Raw genomic sequence first — 27,860 nt, forward strand, 5'->3', positions numbered from 1 at the left:
TTCTAACTAAATGCACTGCTTAACATGGAGTCACTTTACTGTGTGTAATGAGAAAGCGGTTTGCTCTAGTTTAAGTGATTAACCGGGGGTCTCTAGAAGTTTAAAAAAAATTATGTATTGAAGTCAATGGCGAGAGAAAGATTATCTTTCGATCCCGTTGAATTGTGCCACGAATTACACATATGATGTTTGTCAATTTTAAAAGATAATATTGCAAGACAAACAAATTAAAATGTGTCGTGAAGTAACACATTTTTTGTGTGAAACACTCAATGAACTACAACTCTGGTCTCGCAGAACAACACACGTCACCAAGATGGCCGTCACTACTGTCTTGTCAACAAAACGATTGACTACCCTCACTATCACCACAATGAAACACGTCCAGAAGAATATCATGCAAAGCTGCCTGCCTGCCTTCCTTTGATTCTCTCTGAACTGCCTGGTCTTTTTAATGTTTAATGTCAACCATTTGTGCCGATAGCATGAAGTAGAAAAGATCGGCGATGCTAATGTAGCGTTATCGTTAGCACTTCTCCAACGGGGGCATCCGGGCTTAAACAGTGTATTATAGAATGATCACACCGGTGTGACATTACTCTTCAAAGGGTTCACGAAATATTACTACTACTCTTACTGTTTAACATTTTGGGTTACTTAATGTTACTTCATGTTAAGGCTAATAAAAATGACAAGGCTGTAATGCTAACTAACGTGCTAGCTACTAGCTAGGTAGCTAACTTGATCCAGCCAGCCACTCCTGGTCCTTTCATCAGACGGGAAGCGAAAGAACGAGCAAGACCCATTGCTGGTATGATAACAACCTGGTAAGCACACAGGCATCTTGTTAAAGTTATCTTATTTTAGCCATCTCTTATATTTTGTGGAGGAAAATAATTATGACATCAGTTATGACATCATCTTTCTAGTTGCGTATTTTTCATAGTCTTATATTTCAACAGTTTTACGACAAACTGTGACTTTTTTTACATGGAAATGATTTTTTAAGATTGACAAACATCTTATGTGTAATTCATGGCACAATTCAAAAGTTTTCTCTCCCCATTGACGGCACTTCGCCTCTCTATAGCCAATTAATATAAAGTCTAATGGGGCCAGGGTATTGCCCCTTTTTATTGCAATGGGTCTGAGATATGCGTGTTGATATGCGCATCACCCATGTGGAGCAATTTTTGTCAAATGTATACACCATCTACCTCAGCACCAAACAGCAAACTGACACAGTTGGAGGCTGGCGAGCATAGTGGAGTTGTTGGAGACCAAACCAGAGCTGAAAGGACAGTGAACAATTGAATATCAATCATCAAAATGGATCCAAATGTTACGTTATTTGTTGGATTTTTAAATAGGTTTGTGTAGATGAGCACATATTGACACACATAACTCAGACCCATTGCAATAAAAAGGGGCAATATCCTGGCCCGACGTAGGTCCTTGGTTTTTTAAACCAAATTAATGCAAATTACAATGATATTAGCAATGTCCAAGAAACAACCTTTGTGGTGACATTATTCATGAAAGTCAATTCACAAAATTGTTTTGCACTGTTTTCCTCAACCCTTTATTGTGCTAAGAAACTGTGGTTAGAAAGGGTTTTGACCATGTTCTCAAATGACCCATTTACTCCCATTACTCTCTAAACAGAAACTGCTATTAAGTTTAAACGACAATTGAAAATATATTTTCCTGGACATGTTTTGAAAACCTGGAGTTTACAGGCAAACAAACTTAATTTAACGAACGGTGTGAGCATCTCAGTTCAGTACAACTGACAATTGCAGGTCCACCTTCCTGAAAGTTGGGCCGTCCTGAAAGCATGTACATGGCACCCCTGCCTCAGACATGTAGGGCCTTTCTTATTTCTCTAATTTCCCCTCCTCGACTCCTCGGTCCTCCGGTAATGACCCGGAAATGGTTTTCGGCGCGCCATGTTGAAGGACATCTCATTTCTCTAAATGCACTTCGAGGACCGAAGATCGAGCGTCGAGGAGGCTCTCTGGAGGAGCTCTAACCGAGGAGACACTGATGCATCCTCCACGGATGCATTTCCGGCAACAGTGATGTTTCAAAGAGTCGTGACGCAGGGCCGGACTTATCTCAGCCAATTACAGCTCTCCATGCATCCCCTGGATATTATTTTAGTAGCTGCTTTCATCGCGACAAGATGTTTCCAGAGAGAACAGCTGTGAGGTCCATGCAGAAAGCAGAGCAGTGTGTATAATATATATCACTCAGTGTAACAGGCCTACATTACTCTCTGTATTTGTATGCTGTAGTTTAGTAGATATCTACAAACAAAGAGTCAATATTTTTCTAAGACCATTTAGTGCTTCACATAATAAAATACACAACGGCTGTAGCCTGATTATGCTTTAGGAGCAGTAGGTGTGTGTGGTACAGTGTGTAGGTATGTGTGTGGTACAGTGTGTAGGTGTGTGTTGTACAGTGCGTAGATGCGGCTGACAGACGGGTCTCAGTTGGTTTGGTGTCCTCTGCTTACTTTTAATACTTTTAAACTTTTGGCCTGTAATTTAATTTCCTCATTGTAGCGACCAGAGAGGGGGGGGGGGGGATATATCCAGTCTCTGATAGTGTTACGTTATTATGCTGTGAGTGCTCTCGTACTTTTTTGATTCTGAAATTATATATATTTATATAAATATATATACCTATATATATATGTGTGTGTGTGTGTCCTCATCTGTAGCCTGTTATTGTCTCATTATACCACACTGTGAATGAATCAAAGTAAATATATAAGTGGTCATGAACACATCTGTCCATCAGACAGGCTGCTGTGCCTCCTGTCATCATTAATGGACGTCTCTTTAAAATGACCGCTCAGAGGAGAGGAGTTCTCATTTCTCTAACCGCCTGCTGCTTCCCCTCCTCTCTCCTCGGTTACCCTCCTCGACTCCTCCGCTCGCATCTCCTGTGGGCGGGACTAAGACACGAGGATAGGAGTCGAGGAGGGGAGTTAGAGAAATGAGAAAGGCCCGTAGTGACTATAACATAGGTCTGTCAATAAAGGGAATGAAAACCAAGCACCCGAGGTCTCAAACAGGTCCAGCATCAGCTTTCCAACCAAAGTCAGCCCAGCTTGCTGTCTGCTCACTTAACACTGCTGTTGGTTCAACTGAAAACGTGTCTATCAGGGTTGGGTAGCAGCTGGTAATGCAGTTAATTGTATGCAGCCCACGTTATTGATCACAAAATATGTTCAAGGCAAAAGTATTGAGGTGTTTTGGGATAAAATAAAAATGCCAAATTATATAATATAATATTTTCATATTAGTCTGAATGCTGAATGTCGATGTCAAGTGCTCTTAAAAGGCTCTTTATTTTCAAATAGCTTGGGGGTAATGCTGTTTATGGCTTCAGGTGAATAATAAATAGGTAAACACAAGAGCTTTTCAGCAAAAATAAGGTTTTATAAAACATTTCTCCAATCAGCATTCATCCAGCCACCCACCTCCATTTCCAAACTCATTTCATGCTGCTGAAGATAAAGTAAGATGCTGAGCACAGTGAGTGGGGAGTGTCTCACTTTATAAGCTGATAAATTAGCCTAATGGAGTGACTTCTTTCTTTATGGTCCTCAGGTAGCTTAGTGCGCACACAAGCAACACAAGTCTTCATAGAAAAGACCGGGCACTTTGGCCTTTTTGTTGTTGTTGTAATTTCACTTTTTCTCTTTTATTTGCAGGGTGCACATCATTTTCTGATCAGGTCTTTACGACCTTGATTCACCATGGGGCTTCAATTTCTTAATTTCTTCTAGAAAGCTCTGAAGTGCAGAAGTGACCTGAATAAGACACTGGTTTTGACACTGATAGTCACATTCGTTATTTAGTCCTGGTCCTTTTCCCAACCTCTCTAATTGGGTATTTTTGATGTGTTTGTAAGATATTTTCATTTCCCTTAAAAGAGAAAGCCTGCTGTAAAGTTGCCCAGTGAAATATGACGTGCTGAGCCACATCAGAGTGATACTTCCACGGGAGGAGGCAAGAACAAATATGCTTTTTAGACTCCAAAATATTTGATTTATATGGAAATTATTTTGTAGAAAATGATACTTCCAACCCTCCTGTTTTGAAGTAAAGTTGTTTTGAAGATTGAGTCTTGATCTTGAGTACAACGCTGGCATAATAAAGTAACTTTACAATGGACTGCTTATCACAGAGCTGGTCACAACATCAGTTGAATGTCCTTTTATTGTAAACAATGTTGGATGAATACAATATGCTAATGATGAACAGAGATTAGTGTTTCATCTTTGTCCTTTATGAGATTCAGAAACATGCAATGCCTTGACTTTTAGATTCCTATTTTCCTTTTAATGATTGTCGCGGAGGACTTCTAAAGCCTGATATATTCAACCGAGTTGTGATGAGAAATGAAACGCTCTTTACTTGATGGAATCCCCACTTAGCCGCCAGCTGTCTTTGATGTCATTTAAATGCCAAGGCAATGGTAATGGGTTGTGTATCTGATGGCAAATTAGTAAGGAGAGCAAAGTTATATCTATAATCATTTAAAAATCTAATTTGTTAAATATGCAGTGCAGTCATTGTACCAGAGATCAATCTGTCTGCGGTAGGAAGGTGGAGTTGCATTTGAAGTCAATAACCTAAAAAATGACTCAAAAGAGCTTGACTGCAATCAGAACTAATAATACAAGAAGAAAATGATCAGAATCGGTGGTCCTGTTTCCTCAACAACTAAGACATAGAGATGGTTTGTAGATGTCTTGAGCAGTCAGGACAAAGAGAGACTGTCTCAGCAACAGAACAGGGTATGTGGAGGTTTGGCAGCTGGTTTGGTGATTTTCACAACTGAGTTACTTCTCTCACCCAATATGTTCAAAATCATATCGATAAAAACAATTCACTCGGAACATGTGTTCCATGTTTCTTTTGAAAATGTGTGCATCTTAAAAGTGCTTAATTTTAGATAAATAAAATAAAGTGTAGCAGCAGCTTGAGTGTCCCTTTTTCTTTGTTAACCGTTTCACATCATGACTTAATAGTTTCAGCCGATTATAGAACATATCAGTCTTTACATCATAACAATTGAACAGTTTTAAAGTTTCTCTTTCTTTCCCTCTTATATTGCAGACCCTCAGTCACTTTGTTCTGTTCAGTGCGAGAATTGAGCTGGAGCTTGTCCTGCCAGGAGTTTAGATCTGGGCTGAAATGGTGTCAGGGCCATTCTCATACACACATGCAGGTGCTCATTGGTTAGCCTCGGTTAGCCTGCCCTGGAACCATATTTATTTGTTGTGACCTCAGTTCTGACTTGAGAGGGAATGTTTGGTCAAACACTTTGTGTTTTGTCTCATAGTGGCGTTGTGGCACTTTTAATGAGCGCCACGGTCTCTGAACAAATGAGACACACTGGCTCTGTGCTCCCAGAGGGCAGGATGAACACAAATGAGTCCACTCAGGGTTAAAAGCTCTGTTCTCACCGTCCACTTTCCTCTTCTTGGAGAGCGCCATGTGTAATTATTTGTCTCTCCCTGTCTGCCGCTAACTCGCCTGTTCACTTTCCTCTCCGCTTCTCTCTGCCGCGCTCTCATCTCTTCTTCTGTGTTTCGCTCCCTGTATCGCTCTCTCATCTCTTCTTCTGTGTTTCTCTCCCTTTATCGCTCACTCGTCTCTTTCGCCCCCTGTCGGCGGCAGTTAAAATAGAATCGCCCCGTCAAAATTGAAATCCCTATTAATGTATTGATTATAGGTCCGGATCCGGACCGCGGTCCGCCTGTTGCCGACCCCTGGTCTATGATATGTCATATACAGTGAAATATTCTCAGAGCATTGCAAATAGAGTTGAATATGTTTGGTCCTGAACTGATGCAGAAGACACATTTCCTTCCGAACTAAGTATAATGGATAAAGGATCCTGAGTCGTGGCTGTCCCTGGTGGTCCTGCCTGACGCTCACCTTACTACTTCTCTGATGGCAGCCAGAGGATTGTTGACATCCACCTGGATCCATCTTCTTCTTATTCCTAGACACATGCATTTTCAAGCATTTCGACTACCTATTTTGTAAATGTATTATCTTTTTAATTTACACACAACATATATTGCACGTCTGTCCGAAGTGAGGGTCCAAGGGCATCGTATTCATATTCTGTACAAACTGTGAAGTCCACTGAGACAAATGTAAAATGTGTGAGATTGGGCTATATAAATACACTTTGATTGATTGATTGAATGGATTAATATTCGTGATGATTGGCGTCTAGCTAAAGGCATAATCATATTGTCAACAACGGAGACACGTGCCCCAAGTCAACACACAAAACCACAAATATTCAAGACATTGTTTACCAGGAGCAGTCAGCGGCTGGAGGTGAGAGAGAACATGTGTACAGTTCATCAGTTGCTACTGGATGCCTCGCCACAATGTAGCAATTGAGTTCAGCCATATTGGCTGTGAGAAATTGCTGCTGTTGTTTGTAACTACTACTATATATAGTGCTGGCCTTGTTGTGAAGCCTTGAGAGCGCTCCCCAGGTGGCACCTTATATTGCTGTCCAGAAAGAGAACAGAGCAGAAAGGCCTTTTCACATCTTACTCAAAGAATTACCTTTAATTGTAATTGCTCTCTCCAAAAGCCAAGGAGCGGTGGATGAGTCAGTCTTCCAGCTCTGGAGGTACTTTCTCTGGCAGTCATGTCCTGCTGCAGCTTTGTTAAAGGGAACGGACTGCAGTTATGTACAGACACAGGAAGAGCAGAGGCCAACAAAGGACTTAATGAACAAAGGAAAACGTATTGTGAATTTCTTTTACAGAAAAGTATTCTAATCTTCATTCCATCTGAGCTTTCTGTGGATTTAATCAGCGATAAATTCTCTTTGGGAGCAGCTTACAGGGACATGTCCCTGAACTCTCCTTTCCTCAATCACTGATTGTGGCTTATTTTTTCCCGTCCTCCGCAACAATGTCAACTACATGATGAAAAGGGGATAGAAATGTAACATGGTTAACAAATAATGTTCATTACAAATTTAAATGATAAGATTCCATTGTTTTACAAAAGGCATAGTAAATAAAAGAGAAACATTACAAATGTAACCTCGCCCAGGATTTGTATAAGAAAGCTGTGCGGTCCTTTTTGTCTGACAAAAACATCCAGCTGTGCCCCCCCCCCACAACACACATTGCTGTAACCCATAACAATTAAGCACACCATTAGTTTTTGTTGTTCTTGATGTTGGTGGAATTGAGAGCGTGGATCTGTGCAGTGGTGCATGTGATTAGCCTGGATAGCATGTCTGTGTCACAGCGTGAGGCATCAGAGCCATGGGAACATGACAAACATCAACACACACAAACAGCCCTAAATCAAAGATTCAAAGAACATCCACAGCTGTTGAGTTATAACAGAAACTCATATCTGATGGCTGTTTATTTGATAATGAAGTTCAACTATTCCTTTTATCTGAGGAAACAAAGCAATGCCTTTTTATTCGGCAAATCAATTCCATAGAGATACAGCTTGAAAGTCGGGCATTAACCTGCTAACCGGCTTCTTTTTTTCTTTTAAAAAAAAAACTGTGTATCAGGGCTTCTTAACATTTAACAACCTATGAATGTGTCATACCCACTTAACGGGAAGAAACTCAGCTACCTGACTATATGAACCATTTTTAGCTAAACGAAACACAAGGGTAATACCAAGCCTCTGAATTAGCACTAAGCGAAAAAATGCTAATGCACTTAGCACAGAACCCACGGTAGAGATATTGTATTACTTATCGGATCTGCACAAACAAGATATCAAATGAAAGCTGCGATTCCACAAATTCTAGAGGTATACGTATCACTGTGCGACTAAAACTCAGGGCAGCGAAGGCAAATCCAGACAACACACAACGTAGCTTTACGGAGCCAAAACGGCACGTCTTACCTTTGCTGTTTTCTGATCAAAGGTTGTGTTCAATGGCATTAAAACGCATACAAACGCTGCTGAAGGTTAATCCAATGTGTCTGTGTCACTTTCACATTATTACTGATAATCCATCATAACGTTTTTGTCAAAAAACGGAGATTTCATATAGTGTGTGTGAGAGCTACAACCCAGCTTCCGGTTTTGGGCCATCTGGCTGTGCATCACTCTATTCACCAATGGTAATGTTGAGATGGATTTAGGAACTTCCCTCTCGATTCTATTGGCTCTAACGGTTCAAAAGAGGTGTCAATCATCAAAATCGATGAAGGGGGCCAAAGATATGGAAAATGCACCCAAATGACCCCAGAAGTGTTTTTTTTGCTAAACCTCTCTAAAAAGGTCAAATGTCACTTGTTTTGCATCAATCTTGATACAGGGTACTTATTATATGTTATAGTTTGGATTCCTAAAGCTTTTAGTCCACTATCCCATCATTCCAGGGTGGTTTTCACTATAAGTAATCTTTTCTTTTTGGACGGACACTATCATTTAAATTTTTTGACTATGTTCAATCTGAATTTACTTTAAAATAAAAAAATCCATATCGATTCTGACTGTTCTACATCCAACTCACAGGTTTATCATTGCTTTGAGAAAAAGATTATTAATTTACCCCTTTCAGAAGTGAAGATATAGTCATTTGTTCTGGGAATGTCATTTTCGAGCCTGAGACCTGAAAACAGGCTCAGGGCTTAAGAGGTTAATGAATATCATGAATGATCGAAAGTCATAACATTTATGTGGTAATTTTCATCTGCAGTCCCTCGCAAGTTGATGGCATTAAAAGAAAACATAGAAGAGCACATAAGCACAGGCAAATGCACATGAGCACAATTGACACAGCACATATAAAGCATATGCATAATTAAAAACCCTCATATACAAATCCATTAACACACAACAGACACAAATGCACACACGGACACAAAGATAAAAGCTAATATGCACAGACAGTATGACAAACATTGATATTCCAGTTTATGACAGCATGTTAGACTATCCAGTAACCACTGTTTTACAGATTAGGAAAAAGAGTTGAGGGCTGCTGTGTTCTTTGGTTCTGTGGGTACAGTGCTCCAGGTATGTTCTGCTGGATAGGAAAAGTGTGCAAAGGTACTTTATCTCTGAGGTATTTAAGGAAGAGTGACACACAGGAGCATACATACTTAGAAGGATTGTTTTTGACGGCCAACATTTACACAGAATCTCTGGTTAAAACCTGTTGTTGTTAACCTCCCACTCTTGCATTGGTTCCACACTTTTTTAATCTTACACTAATACACATATCACTGTTAAACCAACATTTCAGGTGTTGTGACTAAAGGTGGACACTGTCACGTTTGTTCAATCTAACAGGTACATTGAGAGACACTAATTGGTAGTGATGGGTCCTCTTGTATGATTCCCTGCCCTTACCTTTCTTCTCCCTGACAAATCATGGGAAGCTGCCGGCTCCCCACTTTGTCTCAGTGGGGGATTGAAGGGAACAGTAATGAGTACCTCGCTATATGTGGCTGTACCCATCCACCCCCCGCCTCCTCCACTCGCCGCTGCCTCCTAAGACTTGTTTAATTTGAGCAGCTTTGTCGCACATTTGACATAGATTAATTATAGGGGCTTTTCATGTCATCAGGCTAGTTGCACACTTGCTCAGTATCGGAGAGGAAACAGGGCGCTCTTTCTGCCACTCCATGCCCACCGGCCCACAGCGTCCCTGCCTCCACTCTCACACCGTTTCCTCAGCACTGCTCAGTCTCCTCCGTCCTCTCCTCCCTCTCTCGGGTCTCAGGCGTGATTGCCTCATCCTGTAAAGCTCTATCCACTCACACCTTTCCTGGCCCTTCTCTACGCTGCTTGACTGATGGGGAGAAATTGCACCGGAGACGACTGGGGCTCCTTCAACAATTTCATGGCCTAGTTTCACTCTGATAATAAAAAAAGTCCAAAAGGCAGAAAGAAGTGAATGATTCACAGTCCATCAGTGTAACAGGAAAGCTCTGTCCCGAGAAACACACATTTTATTTACTTTTACAGTATTTTTAGTTTTGACAGATATATGATTTAACATTTGCTTTCAATAACATGTACTACCAACAGTGGCGGCTGGTGGAAATATTTTTGGTGGGGCTATGGAAATAGGGACCAAACCATACTAGGGCGGTCCAGGGGGATTCTCCCCCGGAAGACATTTTTGAGAAATGACCCCTTAAATGATCACTTCTGGTGATGTTAGAAGGGTGGGGGGGGGGGGGGGGGGGGGGGGGGAGGACAAATTGAGGCTTAAAAATATGAGATAATGCATAATCTTCAGTGTGGTTAGCTATGCATCTTCCAAAACTGTGCAACAGTACAGTAGGCCCACCACAAACTGCAGAACACTGGTGCTTTGGGAACACTCAAATTATTTAATTCCCATTTAAAATCAGGAGGACTAAATAACATTGTGTGTGGTGTGTGTCATGCTTGCCAACCCTCCCGATTTTCGCGGGAGACTCCCGATTTCATTGCCCTATCCCAAATCAGATTTACTCACGACTGTTTCCACTCGTACTTTAATACAGCTACACCATTGTTTGGTTTCCATGGTAGCGCGGTCTCTTTAGCAGCGCGCGCAACTCAAAGTCTGAGAGGGTGAGGAAGATGAAAACTGACAAGAATCGACAACTCCACCCTCTGCTCACTCTTTTCCTGTAAAACACAGGCCAAGCCCACACATATGCTCCATGGTGCTACAGGCATTGCCCTTACAACTACAATAAGCATGTAAATGTTAATCTACAGCTCCGGCGATCCACTAGCACCGGAGTCTCCACCTGCAGACGCAGCCATCCTCGACAACTACTGTAGCGTCACCTTGGATACGAGTCTAAAACAACTCACAGACACACAGGCCAGGGCGCTGACAGGGCGCCCTTTGAGCATCAGATCTGACGACGCTGATTGGATGAAATTATGTTTCGGCGCGGCATAGTAATACAGATAGCAACAGTCAGCTTGTTGGCTGCTGCTGCTCCGGCTGAGGGCTCCTTTCTACCGCCCGGACGAGAGAGGGTAATGATACACGCTGCGGCCAGGCAGGAAACATGTGACTTATCAGTAACTTTAGACATCGTAAAACCATTTTAGATGAGATTTTATTGTAGATTATACATTTGACTGATACCAACTATATAATATTTATCTTGTTCATTAAAAATAAAAAATATATTTATTTTTAAAAATATATTTTTATTTTTATTTTTGACAATCAAACATGTGGGAAGAGGGGGGGCGGCGCCCCTAGCGCCCCTATGGGCCGGCCGCCACCAAATCCTTTCTACTTACGTACCTGAAGGTGATTGGGGTTAAGGTTGAAGCAAAATATTTGTATTAGGGCTGTCAAGTTAAAGCGTTAACGCAAAAAAAAATTAACGCCAATAGTTATTTTAACGCGATTAACGCATGTGTATTTTTTGTCCTCGGCCCGCCCCGTAGTTTTCAGAGCGCATCGAGTTTAAAATACCATTTACAAGCTGATGCTGACAGCCCCGCTCCTGCCGTCCGCTTGCGGCAGACCCACACTTCCCACGCTCACCGGCAGGCACCGACTGGCTGTTGGGAGGACCGGGAGGGTGTGTGTATGTGTGGCCCGGAGCGAGAGAGAGAGACCTTACGTGCATTGTTGTTGTTAGCATCTGGTGCTAGCTAGCTGCGCTAACGGATATAAGGAGCTGTTTAAATGAAAACAGAGGAGCGACATTTCGCCGACAACTGCGCCGAGCACTTGACTTTATGCAGGAAGCCAGACAGTGGGACATTGTACGAAAAGTCAGCACACTCAGCACGGATAATGTGCGTAACATGATTGCAGCGTCCAGGCAGCTCCGGTTCGAGCATATGCCTCCATCACACCCACGTACGCACGCACGCAAGATCCCTTGTCCCCAAAAAGCAGAGGGAAAAGATGAATCACCACATGATCATATCATCATACAGACGATCCTTGGTGATTTGCGTTCTTTCAACTTTACTTACTCAATACGGTTCTTGAAATATTCTGAATAGCCTGCTGGCTTCTTGTCTAGTCCGACTCACTTTAATGTCATGTTCACATGGTCGCTACTCTCTTAACCAATTGAAAAAAGCAAGACCCAGCATGCACTTAACCAGAATGTAAGGTCTCGTTGTGCCATTTAGGGACAGCCATTGAGCAAAATTGCAGCTTTAAGTGCATTCTTGTGTCAATAGCTGAAAACACGTTTAAATGAAATGAGTGGCATCTTGTAATACACAAGAGAAGCCACAATAGAGCATATTTAATGTCACTGGGGCAATCCGCAGTCACATCAAAGATCTGAAGAGTGCATACATCATCATATCTTTGTATGTTTACTGTCCATAACCATGTAGGATAATCTGTGGCTCTCAGGAGGATGGGTGGATTGTCAGAGCCCTCTCATCATATTCTTAGCATGTAGATTAGACAAGCTTTGATCCATCTAATAAGCCCTCCTCTGGCACAGTGTGTGTGAGCTGTGCTTCACTAGAGCTCCATCTGATGCATGGCTACTGCTGTTGGCTCTCCGTGTCCATCCACCCCCCCGAGCAGATAAGCATTAGTTGCACCGTCCAATTCAACAACTTTCTTTTCGTGCTCTGTCTTGTCCCCTTCCTGTTCTCCATTTCTTTCTCACCATCGATTTGTCTTTACCTGTTTCCTTGTGGTCTCGCTTCTGTTTCTCTTTCAGTGTCTCTCCGACTGTCTGCTTTCATCAAGTGAGCCGCTTGAACGAGACGTTGCTAACTTTATTTCCAGTGAAACTCTTCCTCCCTCTAACTGGCCGCTGTTTTTCATCCTCCACCGTATCCTCTCTTGTATGTGACAAATCTAAATCGACAGACACTGAAACCTGATCAAACATGTCACAACACGCAGATACATTTGCGTTTACTTGACGAAGCTTGAACGTGGTACGCTTATTTGCTCTTCAAGCCAGTGGGGGTGCAGGATAAAGATTAAAGCTGTATAACCACAACCTGGAGAAATCAGGAGAAGCAGCTCAAATCACTCAGAGCACAAACACCAGTCACTGCTGTGAAAGATCCACAAATGTGGCTGAGGGAATTTGAGGATTTAGAAGCCGTTTGATCAGCAAATGTGCAGATACACCACAACATGCTCAGTAAGCAGAGCTTCTGAACCAATCATTTTGAAGAATGGACCCTGAGATGTTAGCCTGGAGATAAAGGGAGGCAGGGAAGTGGAAAAGTAGATGCTATTTCCAAGAGTTAAAGGAAATGGTATTTGGAGATTTTGAGCCACAACTTCATACAGACGGTGACATCTGATGAAATATTTTTTAACCCCCTTTGCATACAAACCCTACAAACAGACTTTGTGATATGACATTTTCAGACAACAGCTTTTTATGTTGGCCAACCTTAAAGATGGCAAAAGCCTGTCTGTTCGGGAACACAGAATGTGATTGAGATGTGGAGTCAGGCCGTAGCAAGGCCATTTTTCCATGTTTTCAAGGTTGGCCTTTATGAAATGTTTCAAAAACATTTGCCTTCAGGTGTAGGGAGGGGAGGCAACTCGAATCTGGAGGTTGTACACTCAAAAAGTGACCAAGGTAGTTATGAGAAGCTGGTAGGACTCAGAGCGCAATCTCAAAGCCCGAGAGTCAGGCCAATGGTTATATATGTTTGGGCAGTGGCGAGCCGTGACTTTTATACCTAGGCCCTCTGACCCCCCTACCCTCGAGAAAAAAAGAAGAGTTATTACGTCACAGCGTAGACTTCAGCGGAATATCAAAACCGAGGCCCGGGGTGCAAAACGCATCAATGACAGCGACCCTCTGCCACACAAAACAACACCATTTATATAAACACCTATCATGACAGGGCACCCAATGAACAATTACAAATGAATGAAGTCGGCACGGCGGCCCACATTGAAAATGACTTAGGCCTACCTTTGATGAGCAAATCACTTAAACACAAAGTCCATCCTCCTGTCCTTTTGGATGAAGCACTTGCGGGTAGGGTTGGGAACCGAAACTCGGTTCCAGATGAGAACCGATAAGAAAATGCCGGGTACCGGGTACCCATACAAAATACACAATTTCGGTTCTGCTTAACGGTTCCTAAACGCGGTAGACCCTGTATTCCAGCGGGTCCGTCTGCACCGCGGTGCTGCGGTGACCCGGTGGAATACAGGGCGGACCTGGAGAATCACAGAACGGCCGGTCGTCAGCGGGCCGTTGACGGCCGGCTCGGTACGCTGACGGCCGGCACCGCCCTTCATTTTTTTAAACGGCATCATATAAATTGCGCTGACAGGCGACAGAGGTCCACAGTTGCCCCGCAGCGATGCTCCCCCGCCCTCCTGTAGACATTTCACGAGCTCAGTCACTTCATAACACCAAAGATAGGTCGCGGTAAACACTCTGAATTGAGGCTCCACTACACTAAAAAATAAAAATAAAAGGCAAAGTGTAATGCCTGTTAATAGCTTGCCACAGGCATAGCTCAGTTAAAATAAAGCACAGCTATTGTGCAATACATTTGTATTGCATGTATATTTTTTAGTAACAATTTCAGTTAAAGCTTTTAAGAATAAATATATTTTTGTTATCTAAACGTTTGACCTCTTTATTTTACAATTTTGGAATCGAAACGGGGAATCGATAAGAACCGGAATCGATAAGCAGAACCGGAATCGAAATCGGAATCGATAAATTTCAAACGATACCCATCCCTACTTGCGGGTCATTCAGCTGATCCTTTGCCACTCCAGTTTATCATTGTAACTCAATCTTGAAAATGACTCGGTTAATAATTTCACAACGATGTCATCACTATCACTGAAGTGAGCCATCATGAACGAACTTATGCTAATTATAAATCTATCGATCATAAATCTATCGATTAGATTTATGATTCAAAAATAATAAAAGTAGGGTAGACATGTGGATATTATCCGGCTGAACAAAACGTGCATTTATCTAACAGGTTCGTTTTCCACAGACCTTATTTCCAGCTATTTTCCAAAATTCTATGGAGAAATCTCATTGCTTTCTGTCGAGGGAATCCGAGCGAAGCTTACTTCCGGGTTTTAGGATGCGTCACTGCACCACTTGCATAGACCCATGGATGTATAATAAGACAAGACGTGACCTTGGTCCTTGGTCTTGTCACACATCCTCAGCTCTGCATGTAAGAATGTAGGAAAATGTTCTTGATACACTTACTTTGGTTCATTCTGACAGAGACACACAGCTGCACTCTTTTATTTTGGCAAAGTACTTCCCCAGTGGAGACGAGTGTAATGATTTCACAGTGCTTGTAAAGGTTTTATGGTGTTTCAGACTCTTGACAGCTGTGTTGCAGCTTCTTCCTTTAAGATAAGTGTTTGTAGAAAAGAAAGACCTTGCATTTGCAAAGCACCAGTTTAACTAAGAATGTATCATTGAACTGCCTTCGTGTAGACGCAAAAGGCTTCTGCGCAAGTGGAAACAAACATTATTCCGCCAATTGCTTTGTGAATTCGTTGATCAATGTTGTTCAAATGTCGAGAGGAATGTCTCCAAAAGGCCAGTTAATGTCATGAGATGTGCAAGCAATACATGTGTTGGCATCTGTGCTTGAACTGAACAATGGCTGAATTAATTTCTTACGTTTTTGCAGCATTGTTTTTACAATTCACACCTTCCAGGGTAGATGGATTTGATAACAGCATTTCAAACAAAATCCAACCCTTTGTTTCTCCATGCAGCTGTAAAATGCTTTGTCTTAAATAATGAATAGAAACCAGTGATTCTCTTTTCCCATGATGCATTGTCCATACAGTAGAAGGAGCAGTTGTTGTTCCCCTCCAGAGATCCCTGCCAATCGTGTGAGAAGTGATGTTGAGGCTTATTCATAAAATGAAAAACATGGTTTCTCATAATACAAACCATATGGACATTATATTAAACTGTAGTGAAAAATATCTCTCAGAAAAAAAAGCCTCAGCTGAATGAAATGTTATGTAAATGTATTGTAATGCATCTGTATGTCATAGATGTAGAATAGAAAAACACATCAATACTCCATGGTGAGATATCCTGACAGCTACTGGGAAGATTACCACTTTACTGTGGATATTTATGCTTCCTAGAATGAGTACTTTTCTCTGCTATCACCATCTGTTTAACGTGACCCTTTGGATATTAACATATTTTGGTGCTTCTCTCGGCACATGCAGAGGTTTGGGGCTGAACATGTCATCACGTGAAGCTGGGCGGACGTCCACGAGCCTCATTTCCACTCCCACAGGTGGCCAGAGTTATACAGTGTGTATCTGTTTGCATATGGAAACATCTGCCCACTGCATCACTCATTAGGACTGTCAATGAGAAATAAAGCGGAGACGGAAGTGACATTTGACCAGATCTTTCTCCAACAACCCCAGAGCAGCTGTCATTATGCACAGCTGTGGCTATTTGGAGAGTCAATAGCGCTTATTTCAAACATGTTTTTGCAAAACCATTGTAGAGTGGTGCAGGAAGGAGTCATAAAACCGGGAAAATACCTTGCATGTTACCACTTCCGGTTCCCTCGTCTGGTTATTTGAATGGTTTGGGGATAGAATCAAATCAAATCAAATCAAGTTTTATTTATATAGCACATTTATAAACGATTTTTGGTCGAGCCAAAGTGCTGTACATAAAATTAAAATAGCCTACAGTAGAGACACTTTACAGCAAATACAACAGCACAGATTGTTCAGAATATCAGTATGAGAAAAACGACACCCTCTATCCTTAGACCCTCTATCCTTAGACCCTCACATCGTACAAGGAAAAACTTCCAGAGAAAACCCACAGTTTAAAGGGGAACATGGGAGAAACCTCAGGGAGAGCAACAGAGGAGGGATCCCTCTCCCAGGACGGACAGACGTGCAATAGATGCCGTGTGTAAATCCAAGAGATAATACATTTTACAGCATATAGACCGAATGTTAGGGAATGCATGTGTCTATAATAAGAAGATGAATCCACGAGGATGTCAGCTACAATCCTGTGGAAGCCATCTGGGAAGCAGCATGACGAGACCCAAGGCAGGACCGCAGACAGGTTCAGCCACGACCCGAAGTCCAAGACTTAATCCAGAACTCAGGATAGAAGATCCAAGACACAGGACTACAGCAAGAGGATCAGCCTTGACTCCGGTTCCCGGCGTAGATATAGATACAAGACAAGAACAAAGATTTGGCTGGGTTCATCGGAACAAGAGAATACACAGACACAGACAGAGAGGGAAAAGGTCATTGGATAAAAGTTATTCTTGATAACCCTCTAGAAAGATCTCATGAACTTCCCTACTCAATCTATCAAGACCTGAGCAGTTCTATTAGAAGTCCAAGGTAAAGGCACAGGCCGGCGCATATCGCTCATGGAATCCCTCACCATATGAACTCTGACCCCTCAAGTGTACAAGTGAAGAGACAATGTCAGCTCCTTTTTAGAATAGTATTTCTTCTCTTCTCTGAGAAACAAGGGTATGCAAAGAACAGCCAGAAACAGAGGAAGAGAGGCAGAACGTGACTACGTAAATGCACTCTCCTAAATATTAAACGAGTAAGAGGTGAAGAAACACAAAGCCAGAAATTGAAATGAAAAGGCACCATCATGCTTCCCCTTAGAATAGGGTGGAAATTATGAAGACCCAAATTATGAAGAGGGGACATGGGATACTAGTGAAGAGGGACAACAGTGAAAAAGCCCAACGTATCCAACGTACTAGCACTCTCCAAAGAGACAGAAAGTCAAAGTATACGCCGAGAGGCACAACGTGACTACGTAAATGCACTCTCCCGTGTAAATGAGTTCAAGGGAAAGGGGGTGAAAAACTAAACTAATCAAAAGAAGGAAGTAGAGAGGCCTAAATGCCCTCTCCTAGATTCAGTTAAAGGAAATAACTGGGGAACAAACAAGTACAGGAGGAAAGGCCCAACGAGTCAACGTCAACACACTCTCCTAGAATAGTTCAAGGTAAACGGGGTAGGAAGAATATAGTAAGACACAGAGCTGAAAAGGCGTCTAAGAACGCTTTCCCTCTAGTCCAGGGTGAAAATGTAGGATAAGAAACAGAGATAGAGAGCACAACAACCTATCTCTTCGTCAGATGCACTCCCCCGCCTGGATAAGCGACTCTGTGCCCATCCCCCCTCTACTGGACCTTAGATCCGCAGAGGGAGAGGGGAGAGACCAACCCCAAGGGGGGGGTTTAGGGTTTTAAAAGAAAACCCCGCAGGGATCCAAAAATGGATGAAGAAGTAATTACAAAACGGTTTATAAAACCAAGAGGTTATTCCTCATATTTCTAAAATGTTCTAATCTAATTCAGGGTTATACCAACTCAGCTCCAAGAAACCAGACGTAGCAACCAGTCAGTCCAGTCAGAACCTTCTCTAAGGTCTCCCCGCCCCCAACCTACTAATCATAAAAAACTGAAACCCCATTAAAACCCCAATAATATTAATAACATTTAATAATATTAAAAATAGTATCAATTCTGTGGATAACTAAATAAATAAATAATTAAACAAAAGCCAGAGAGAAAAAGTGAGTTTTAAGTATTGATTTAAAAAACCCCAGGGTCTGGGCCGACCTAACATGGAGGGGCAAAGTATTCCAGAGCCTAGGCCAGCCGCTGCGAAAGCTCGATGCCCTCGGGTTTTAAGCCTGGTCTTAGGCACTATCAACAGCAGCTGATCAGCCGACCTTAAGGCTCTGCCTGGGTGTTTGTATGTAGCGATGGAGGAGTTTGGCTATATAGGCAGGAGCCAGCCCATTTAGGGCTTTGAAAACAAATAAAAGGAGTTTAAAATCTATTCTGAACCGAACTGGAAGCCAGTGCAATGAAGCCAGAATTGGGGGTGATATGGTCACGCTTTTTATGGCCAGTAAGAAGACGTGCAAGCTGCATTCTGAACTAGCTGGAGGGGTCTAATTGAGGCCTGGTCCATACCCACATACAGAGCATTGCAGTAATCCAGTCTCGAGGTAACAAAGGCGTTAATAACCCTTTCTAGGTCTTTAAAAGATAAAAACGACTTGTTCTTAGCCAATAGTCGTATTTTGAAAAAGCAGGTCTTGACTGCTAACCTGCTTATCAAATTTAAAGGCGCTGTTGAAGGTCACTCCAAGGTTCATGACAGAGGGGAGGATATTTTTATTGAGGGAGCCCAAAATATCAACCGGGGAGACTGTTGGTTGGGGTCCAAAAAAGATGACCTCGGTCTTGCTCTCATTGAGGGTGAGGAAGTTTTGGCTCAGCCAGGATTTAATCTCTATTAAGCAGTCCTTCAACTGCTGTAGTGAGTTGGCATTTTGATTGAGAGGCAGATAAATCTGTACATCGTCAGCATAACAATGGAAGGGGATATTATATTTTGTGAGAATTAAACCTAGGGGCAGTATATACAATAGGAAAAGTATGGGGCCCAGAATCGAGCCTTGGGGAACCCCACAGGTAAGAGGGGCTTTGGCAGAGGGAGAAGGCAACCTAGCTGCACTGAGAAGCTACGGTCCGTCAGGTAAGACCTAAACCATGCAAGAGCAGAGCCTGTAATGCCTGCGGACTGTTCACGCCGTGACAACAGGATACTATGATCCACAGTGTCAAAGGCAGCAGTTAAGTCTAACAGCACCAAGACAGCTGGGCTGCCTGAATCGGCGGCTAAGAGCAGATCATTAAAAACTCTTAAAAGGGCTGTTTCAGTGCTATGCATAGGTTTAAAGCCAGACTGAAATTTTTCGTGGATGCCATGCGTGGTTAAAAACGACTGCAGCTGGGCGTAGACTACTCGCTCCAAGGCTTTAGATAAAAAGGGTAGCTGGGAGATGGGCCTGAAATTTGCGAGAATGGAGGGATCGAGATATTTCTTTTTAAAGTAGTGGCTTAACCACGGCATGTTTGAAGGCAGCTGGGACACATCCTGAGCTAAGAGAGGTGTTTACAAGCAATAAAACACTTGCTCCAACTGATTCAAAAACATCTCTAAGGAAGCGAGATGGAATGCTGTCTGAGGTGCAGTTTGTCGGCCGCAAGTGCTTGACTACTTCCGAAGAGAGAAAGAGAGGGATACAGGCTCAAAATGGTCGAGGACAGCAGGGCACAGAAAGGGAGCAGGATCTGGGGTAGCACTAGTATAGGCTAGCCTAAGAGCAGATACTTTTTCAATAAAAAATGTAAGAAATGTATCGCAGAGAGTAGTTGATGGCACAATTGGAGAAGCATCACAAGGATTAATGATCGAATTGAGGACATTAAAAAGAACTTGAGGTTTATGGCTGTTTTTGGAGATTAACAGAGAAATGTGCTGTGTTTTGGCTGCTTTGACTGCCGTCTGATAATCGGAAAGGCAAGCACGAAGAATTTCTAAGGAGACATGAAGTTTATCCTTTTTCCATTTTCTCTCTGCACGCCTACAAGCGCGTCTAAAAGCGCGAGTACAATCATTGAGCCACGGCTCTGAGAGAACTTTGTTGCGTCTAAGCGTAAAAGGAGCAACGGAATCCAGTATTAGTGTGCATGTCGAATCAAACAAAGAGATAAGCTCATCCGCACTAAAAGCACAGTTCACCTCTAATTTACAAATCGGATAAGTATTAAAAGCATCTGAAAACTGTGAGGCAGTCAAGGGGTTAATTGAACGCAGACAACGCGCAGGAGCACGTGATTCGACTCCTGCAGAAGGGATCGAGGTTGTAAACAGAACCGGTAAATGGTCTGAGATACGCGTCCCTGCACAGATTTCATCCACAGAGATAGACGGTCCAAACGATAATACTAAGTCTAAGGTGTGTCCTTTATCATGTGTTGGGCCAGCCACAGACTGAATGAGACCGAAAGAGTCGAGGAGGTTTAAAAAATCCCTAACCAGAGGTTTAGACTCGCAGCACACATGGACATTAAAGTCTCCGCAGATCAAAACACGATCATATTTCACCATAATCCCGGACAGAAAGTCAGAAAAGTCAGTAATGAAATCATTATTTTACTTTGGCGGACGATACACGACTGCGCAGAGTATAGACGAGGCTAGGTTCAATTCAAAAAGCTGCAACTCAAAGCTAGCATAGCTAGTTACTGGGTGAAGCAAACGGCATTGGAGATTAGCTCTAAACACTGATGCTCCTACCACGGCCGGTGGTACGGGGGGAGCTGAAGAAAGTACAGTCGGGAAGAAGAAGTTCAGAAAACGGTACGTACTCGCCGGTGTGGACCCAGGTCTCCATCAGGAACATTAAATCCAGATCATGAGAGGTGAACAAGAAGCATGAAATAAGGACTGTTAAGAGATTTTCACCGGTCTTTCTACAACATAAAATCCGTCAGTACAACACTGGTGAATGTCCGAAGCTTCTATACGTAAAAAAAACGTGTGGTTGCATACAAGTAACTAAAAATCGACTAAACGTCAACACACCGACATGAGACCACCTGCAGCTTAGCGGGGGGATGCGCAGCAATGCACATTCATGCTACACACATCACAGAGTTGTGTTAATATGTGGAGATTGCTGATTATAAACGTGTTAACATCATAACGTGTGTTTGCTACAAAGCTTATTTCTTCAAAAGAGATCCAACAGGGGAATCCTATTGCTTTGTGTTGAGGGAAACCTTGCGCTGCATAAATCATGATAACTATTACATTATTATTATTATTAAACTTAAACATTCATTATCAAGAATACGGTTGCTCTAATGTAAACGAATAATAAATAATACAAATAAACTGCAGAAATCTTGAAACAAAACAGGTTACGTGTCTTTATTTAAAATGTAACCCAGTTACAGAATAACTTGTGGATAATCTTTGCTGCAAATGTGTGCTCGGACTAATCAAAAATCCTTCCCAATTCAAGCCTTAAAGATCGAATCATAAATCTATCGATTCGATTTATGATTTGAAAATGATAAAAGTAGGGTAGATTATCCGGCTGAACAAAACGTGATCCGTCTCCTAAATGTGTCTCAACCACAGGCCTTGTTTCCAGCTATTTTCCAAAATCCTATGGAGAAATTGCATTGCGTTTTTGTGGAGGGAACCGGAAGGAGTTAACTTCCGGGTTTTAGGCCGCGTCACTGTGGCTCTCTTTTGGTAACTTTTTTGATGATCATCATTTCAATAATATTTCCAACAAAATGACCAGCATTAAAAATCACACAAGGCCCTGATTAATTGTGATGTGTATTATTTCACTAATGAAATTATAAAAAAAACAATTGGCAGATTAGTCAATAAAGAGGAAGTTGCAGCTATGGCCGAGCCATATTGTTAAAATCTTTTTTAATAAAGGAATTGTCAAATCTTGAAAACTTATTAATGTATTTATTTTCATTTAAATGGGAACTTTAGTGCAAAAGTAACACAACACTTTAAAGGGAAATTCTAGAGAAGAAGTTAAAAAGTCATCAGATTCTGAATCTGTGTTTGTTACTATCAAAAAACGTGTCAATGAATACCAGAACAGCAACAAATCTGAGATATATTTTACGGAATAGGTGTGTCAAAGGCATTTTCTTCCCACTGAGGTTGTATGGCCATTCAGGCATCTTTTTGACTGTTACCTACCGGCTGTACAGTAAATACACTTTGATGTTTAAAATGCACTTAAGCCAAGTGTTCCTAGTGTTCTCCTGCTCTGACCTGACCTGATCTCTGCTTCACCCCACAGGAGCAGTACCCAGACAGAGGGGAAGTACAGCTCTCATCCAGCCACCTCCAACTGGTGCTACAAGTGGAACGTAATCAGTGAGTACTCCGTCTGTGGAACCATCTTTACCGCCTACGCCCCTCTAATTACCTCCTCTGTCTTCCACCTGAGAAGAGGAATTAATTGTGCATCACAGAGTGTTGAGTGAGGCGATAATAGAGGGAGATAACAGAAAGCTCTGCCTCTTCTCTCTGCTCCGTCTTTGTTGTTTTGGTTACCACAAGATTACTCAATGTTTCCACATCTTCAATCAATCAAATCAATCAATCAAAATACTTTATAAATCCCAGAGGGTCATAAGGTTTCGTGACAGTTGCACCATATTAGAATAAATAAATACATACTCTTGGTGCACTCCTTGTCGGCCCTAACATTCAGGAAGCCATTGATGGAAATGTAGTTGTCAGGTATATCATGGTGTAAACTACCCTACACTATTCCATCTGACTCGTAGTTAACGATGTGTCGTGGGCAACGCGGCCTATATCTCCTTTTCTACATACATCTGGACACAGCCTTCCTCCTTCGTCTCTTTGCATCCTCATCTTCCTCCAGATTTCAGTGAGGATCTGTTGTTCCGACCACCATGCAGTTTTAGCCCGATTAGCTTTGATGCGAACAAGGCAGCCATGTTGTGTATCCAGTGTCGTGGATGCAAAACCGCAGCGACTCAACAACAAAACAAATCTCTCTGCTAAAAAGGTTACAGAGGGCACAGCTTACTAATTTAACAAGTTACTGATAGAAGTCATTAAAAGAAAACTAACAAGTAAGATCAAATAAAAAAGCTTAAGGCAGGAAATAGTATAAATCTAGCAGGGGAGCTGCAACAGGCTGCACGCTTGGCGCAGTAAAGAAGATTCTATGGGTGGCTTCAGGGGATGGAAGTGCTTATAGCAGGCGGTCGCAGCTCAATTTCCCTGAAGCAACAAGGTTTGAGCTCTTGAATTTTTAAGGAATATGCTGGGAAAACTTTTTTGAAGTCAGCTCCTGGGTGCACTGAAAGAGAAATGTAATGTTCCATTAGGCACATTATACGATGTTCACGGACTATGACTGTGAAAGCAACTTTATGGTTTTACAAAATGGAATTCAAAGCTTTTCACATTTGCCTGGAGATAGATGAATACGACAGGCAGGAATCATAGCTTTAGCATCTTTGTAATGCAGGGAATGTGTGGGGTGAGTCCCATGAAGGGCCGGTGGAACAGGGTTCAAGGCCAGCAGAGTTCATGGTGTTCCTGTGATAGCATCATGTGGAGCTCCGTCTGCTGCGTGCATCATTAGCCCGAGACGTGCCCAGACTCCCTGAGGTGCATCACGTAACATACTCATGGAGATGGAGAGAACATGCCCCAACACCTCCCCCCGTTCATCAGGGGGGAGCGACTGACCAAATACTACGCATACTCAAATGTTACCCACAAATATTAATTAAGTGTATAACTGCATATGTTTAGTCAGGAGAGAAGCCTATATTGGCAGGCTGGAATATGTTCTAATGTGTAACATCTAGAGAGACGTAACATGAAATGACACACATTTTCTTTAATTCTTTAATACATTTTCAGAACTTAACATGCCTACATGTTAACCTTCATTTTTTGTTGAGGAGAAGCTTTATCAGCCAAACAAAAAAACCTTTATGCAATGGCTAAAATCCTTAGGCGCGTTCACACCGCAGTACTTTTCCCACTTTAGCTCCGATATAGTTTCCGAAATGTCGCCTTCACACCAAAAAAATCCGGAACTAAAATTAGTTCATGAGAACTTTTGTACCCCCCTCTGCTAGAGAGCAGGGACTTTCGTGGGAGAAAAAGGTTCCTATTTCTGATTGGCTGGGCGGATTGCAAACCACGCCCCGTAAAACTCCCAAAAGGTTTTGTGAAGCCGCCATTTTATTATCCTCGCATTAGCATTATTAGCATTAGCATTAGCCCAGCGCACCAACGGAGAGAGACTAACTTATGGCAACACAAAAGAAAACATGGGAGCGGTGGAGAAGAGGAGGTGTTGGCGTTCTGGTGATTTACTCGGAAGGCTTCAGTAGAAGCTGCTGGGACTCCCAGCAGCTTCTACTGAAGCCTTCCCCAACTCCGGGGACTTCCGGCCGGGGACTTCGGGTGGCAGTATACGCCGTGAAGTTGTTTTCGGCCTGCCAGTAAACCCAAAGCAGAAGAAGAAGAAGTGACGTCAGCGGCGTCATTTGCTTAATCCTCCCTCAGGGACTTATTCCGGTGTGAACGCGATCTGCTCTTTAGTTCATGAGAACTAAAGAGTTCTGATGAACCTTTGTGGGAAAAGTACTGCGGTGTGAAAGCGCGTCATGTGTGGGAGTTCTCCCCTGCCTGAAATGCCTCTGTTGGACTCCTTTGTTTACTTCCGTAACATAGTGACATCACTCAAACACTCAAATTCTGTAAAATGCAACATTTGATAAGGAACCCATCAGGTTCCAGTGCCTACCCACTTATTATTATTTTTGCTGATATCGAACGAACAAGACTTAGCTCTTGTTGTTCACAAATAGTTGGAAATTGCAATTTGTTTAAAGAATAAATCATTTATTTTAGTTTAAATGATTACACTCTGAGGTAGAGCTCTTCATAGAGTTTCTCAAATGGCTCATTAATGTGTAATTGATCAGTGACTAAAGCTGTCTGAGCAGCTGGCAGATTATCTCTCTCTGCATATTTCCTTTGCCTCTATTTCATACTGTGAATCTGATTCAGTTTACAAAGCAACGCTTCCCATACAGGCCAGAGGTCAGTGGAAGGAGTGACATGGTGTTCACGGTCCGGAGCGTTTATTGGACAGATAAGCAAACACACTGCATGTATAGGATTTCTGTTGCTTGGAAACAGATTGATGACTTTGAGTGAACAGGAGACAAATGGAGGAGCTGACAGACAGTTAGGCAGATAAACAAGAAGCTCTGAGACAATGTGGCACACTTCAGACAGGGATGAATGACGGGGGGTGACGTGGCACCCAGTCTGGGACAGGAAGCCGGTGCTTATTTTAAACCAAACAAAGTACACGAGTTTGGTCTGGAGCAGCGAATTTAGGTCAGAGAAAGAGGGAAACATTCGGTTGGAGTTACTGGGAATGGGAATGGGTTTATTTGATCTGACGGGCCTCTTCCACTGGGACAGGACTGGAACATGGCCAGTGTGTTTGAAGGCCAACATCATTACTTTTACACCCATTAGAGGAGGGAAAGAAAACGAGGGCTGCTTGTAATAAAAAAAGATATATGGTGTATTTAAACGAGAATAAATGATCTTGTTGTATTGGAAAAGAGTGTTAGGACACCAAATCATTTTATTATGATCTTGTTAATAAAAGAGTCTATTTTTTTTTACAGCAAAGCCTGTCATAAAAAAGAGAAAGCATATCTTGTAATGATAAATGTATCTCTCGATCACAATAAACAGAGAGAACACATATTTTTGTCATGATAAAAGTCACTTCTTATTGAAGCAATTCATTAACAACAATGCATTCTGTTATAAGTAACAGGATGAGATTATCATGTAATAATACTTTAATATAATGAATGGAACATTTCTTGTGATTGTCATAGCAGGGTGTCCGGGTCTTAAAAAGTATTACAAGGTGATAAATCTATTTAGCGAAAATAAAGGCTATTAAAAAGTATTAAACGGCAAGGTATTACATTTTGTAGCTTGTTTTCAATAAGTATATAAATGGTCCAAAGAGGTTGTATTCTACAGTCTGCCTGAATGTAATCATTGCGTAGGTGTGCAGTGTGATTCTGTGTAGTTTATTGATGGCATCCCGTTTGACGTTATCTGAACAGGACATCGCATGCTCACTGCTTGATAGCGCGCCAAGGTCCGTTTACGCCGGTTGTTAAACAGCATCGTTATGGGGAAATGCAAGTCTGTGTCCAAATGGTTGGAAGATAAGGAGGAAGGACAATCAATACTGTATAGTCAATCTGAGGTAAAGTGTGTCGCCAAGGTAACCGGTTAAAACTCCAAGTGGCGATGAGGTCTTAAAATGTATGGAAAGGGTCTTAAAAAAGGTCTTGAAAGGTCTTACATGTGACTTCAGGATTCCTGCATATACCCTGAATAGAGACAGTAAAAAAGGTACAATGCTGTAATAAATAACCGATAACAATGAGTCCAGGTCATTTTGAAATCTGCTTCTCTTTTATCATTTTCTTAAAGCTTAAACTTACTGGTTTATAATGTATGGGTATAACAGGAACGTTTTACAAGAACACAGTTTACCAAAGTGACATTCAAGCTGATGTCCAAACTGTCTTCTTCTTCTCTTTCTAACCTTCAGCCAAACACTTGTGTCACTTTCCTCTCTTCAGAAGCAGAACAGGTGAATCAAATCAGAACCAAGTGCTAAATCAAAATGATCGACTGGTCCTACAAAGTGTGACTCCTTCACTTCAAGTATACAGACATGAGCAAGGAGGAGGAGAGATGGAGGGAATGAGAATGAGCTAGGAATGTGCCGTGGGGGGAGCTGACCTACACACAGATCCTGGGAATAGAGTGTGTGTGTGTGTGTGTGTGTGTGTGTGTGTGTGTGTATGTGTGTGTGTGTGTGTGTGTGTGTGTGTGTGTGTGTGTGTGTGTGTGTGTGTGTGTGTGTGTGTGTGTGTGTGGTGTGTGTGTGTGTGTGTGTGTGTGTGTGTGTGTGTGTGTGTGTGTGTGGGTGTGTGTGTGTGTGTGTGTGTGTGTGTGTGTGTGTGTGTGTGTGTGTGTGTGTGTGTGTGTGTGTGTGTGTGTGTGTGTGTGTGTGTGTGTGTGTGTGTGTGGAATGCCAGCTGACGTAAGGCTGAACATGTCTGTGCTGGACAGATGACAGAGGATGTGCTGGCAGTCTGTCTGTGAACCCACCCTGTTGCTGGCCCCCCTCCCATCTGATGTAATGAGCACACCAAAACAATCTCACATGCTTGCAGCAAAGCTTAACTGTGTTAACAATGTTTCCTGGGTCAATACAAAACTTGGCTTTTCAGCGAAGGGGCCTATGGAAAAAGAAGAAACTTGGACATCTACAATTCCATAACAAACAGGATTACACAATGGGCTGATGATCACATGATTCCCTCTCCTGTAGTCATTCTATAGGTGTGTGT

The 27,860-nt window shown here is 42.3% G+C and overlaps 1 protein-coding gene across 1 annotated transcript in view; it reads left to right on the top strand.

Moving 5' to 3' along the window:
* Positions 1–21,179: 21,179 nt before the first annotated feature.
* The window catches only part of adam19a (ADAM metallopeptidase domain 19a), a gene marked incomplete at its 5' end in the record, with an annotated part of 147,455 nt that continues 140,774 nt past the window's right edge, over positions 21,180–27,860 (top strand). Inside the window, 2 exon segments of the mRNA XM_034236632.1 lie at positions 21,180–21,213; positions 22,694–22,770. Coding sequence (XP_034092523.1) covers positions 21,180–21,213; positions 22,694–22,770 — 111 coding nt within the window.

Source organism: Gymnodraco acuticeps, unplaced genomic scaffold (assembly GCF_902827175.1).
Source record: "Gymnodraco acuticeps unplaced genomic scaffold, fGymAcu1.1, whole genome shotgun sequence".
Lineage (NCBI taxonomy): Eukaryota > Metazoa > Chordata > Actinopteri > Perciformes > Bathydraconidae > Gymnodraco > Gymnodraco acuticeps.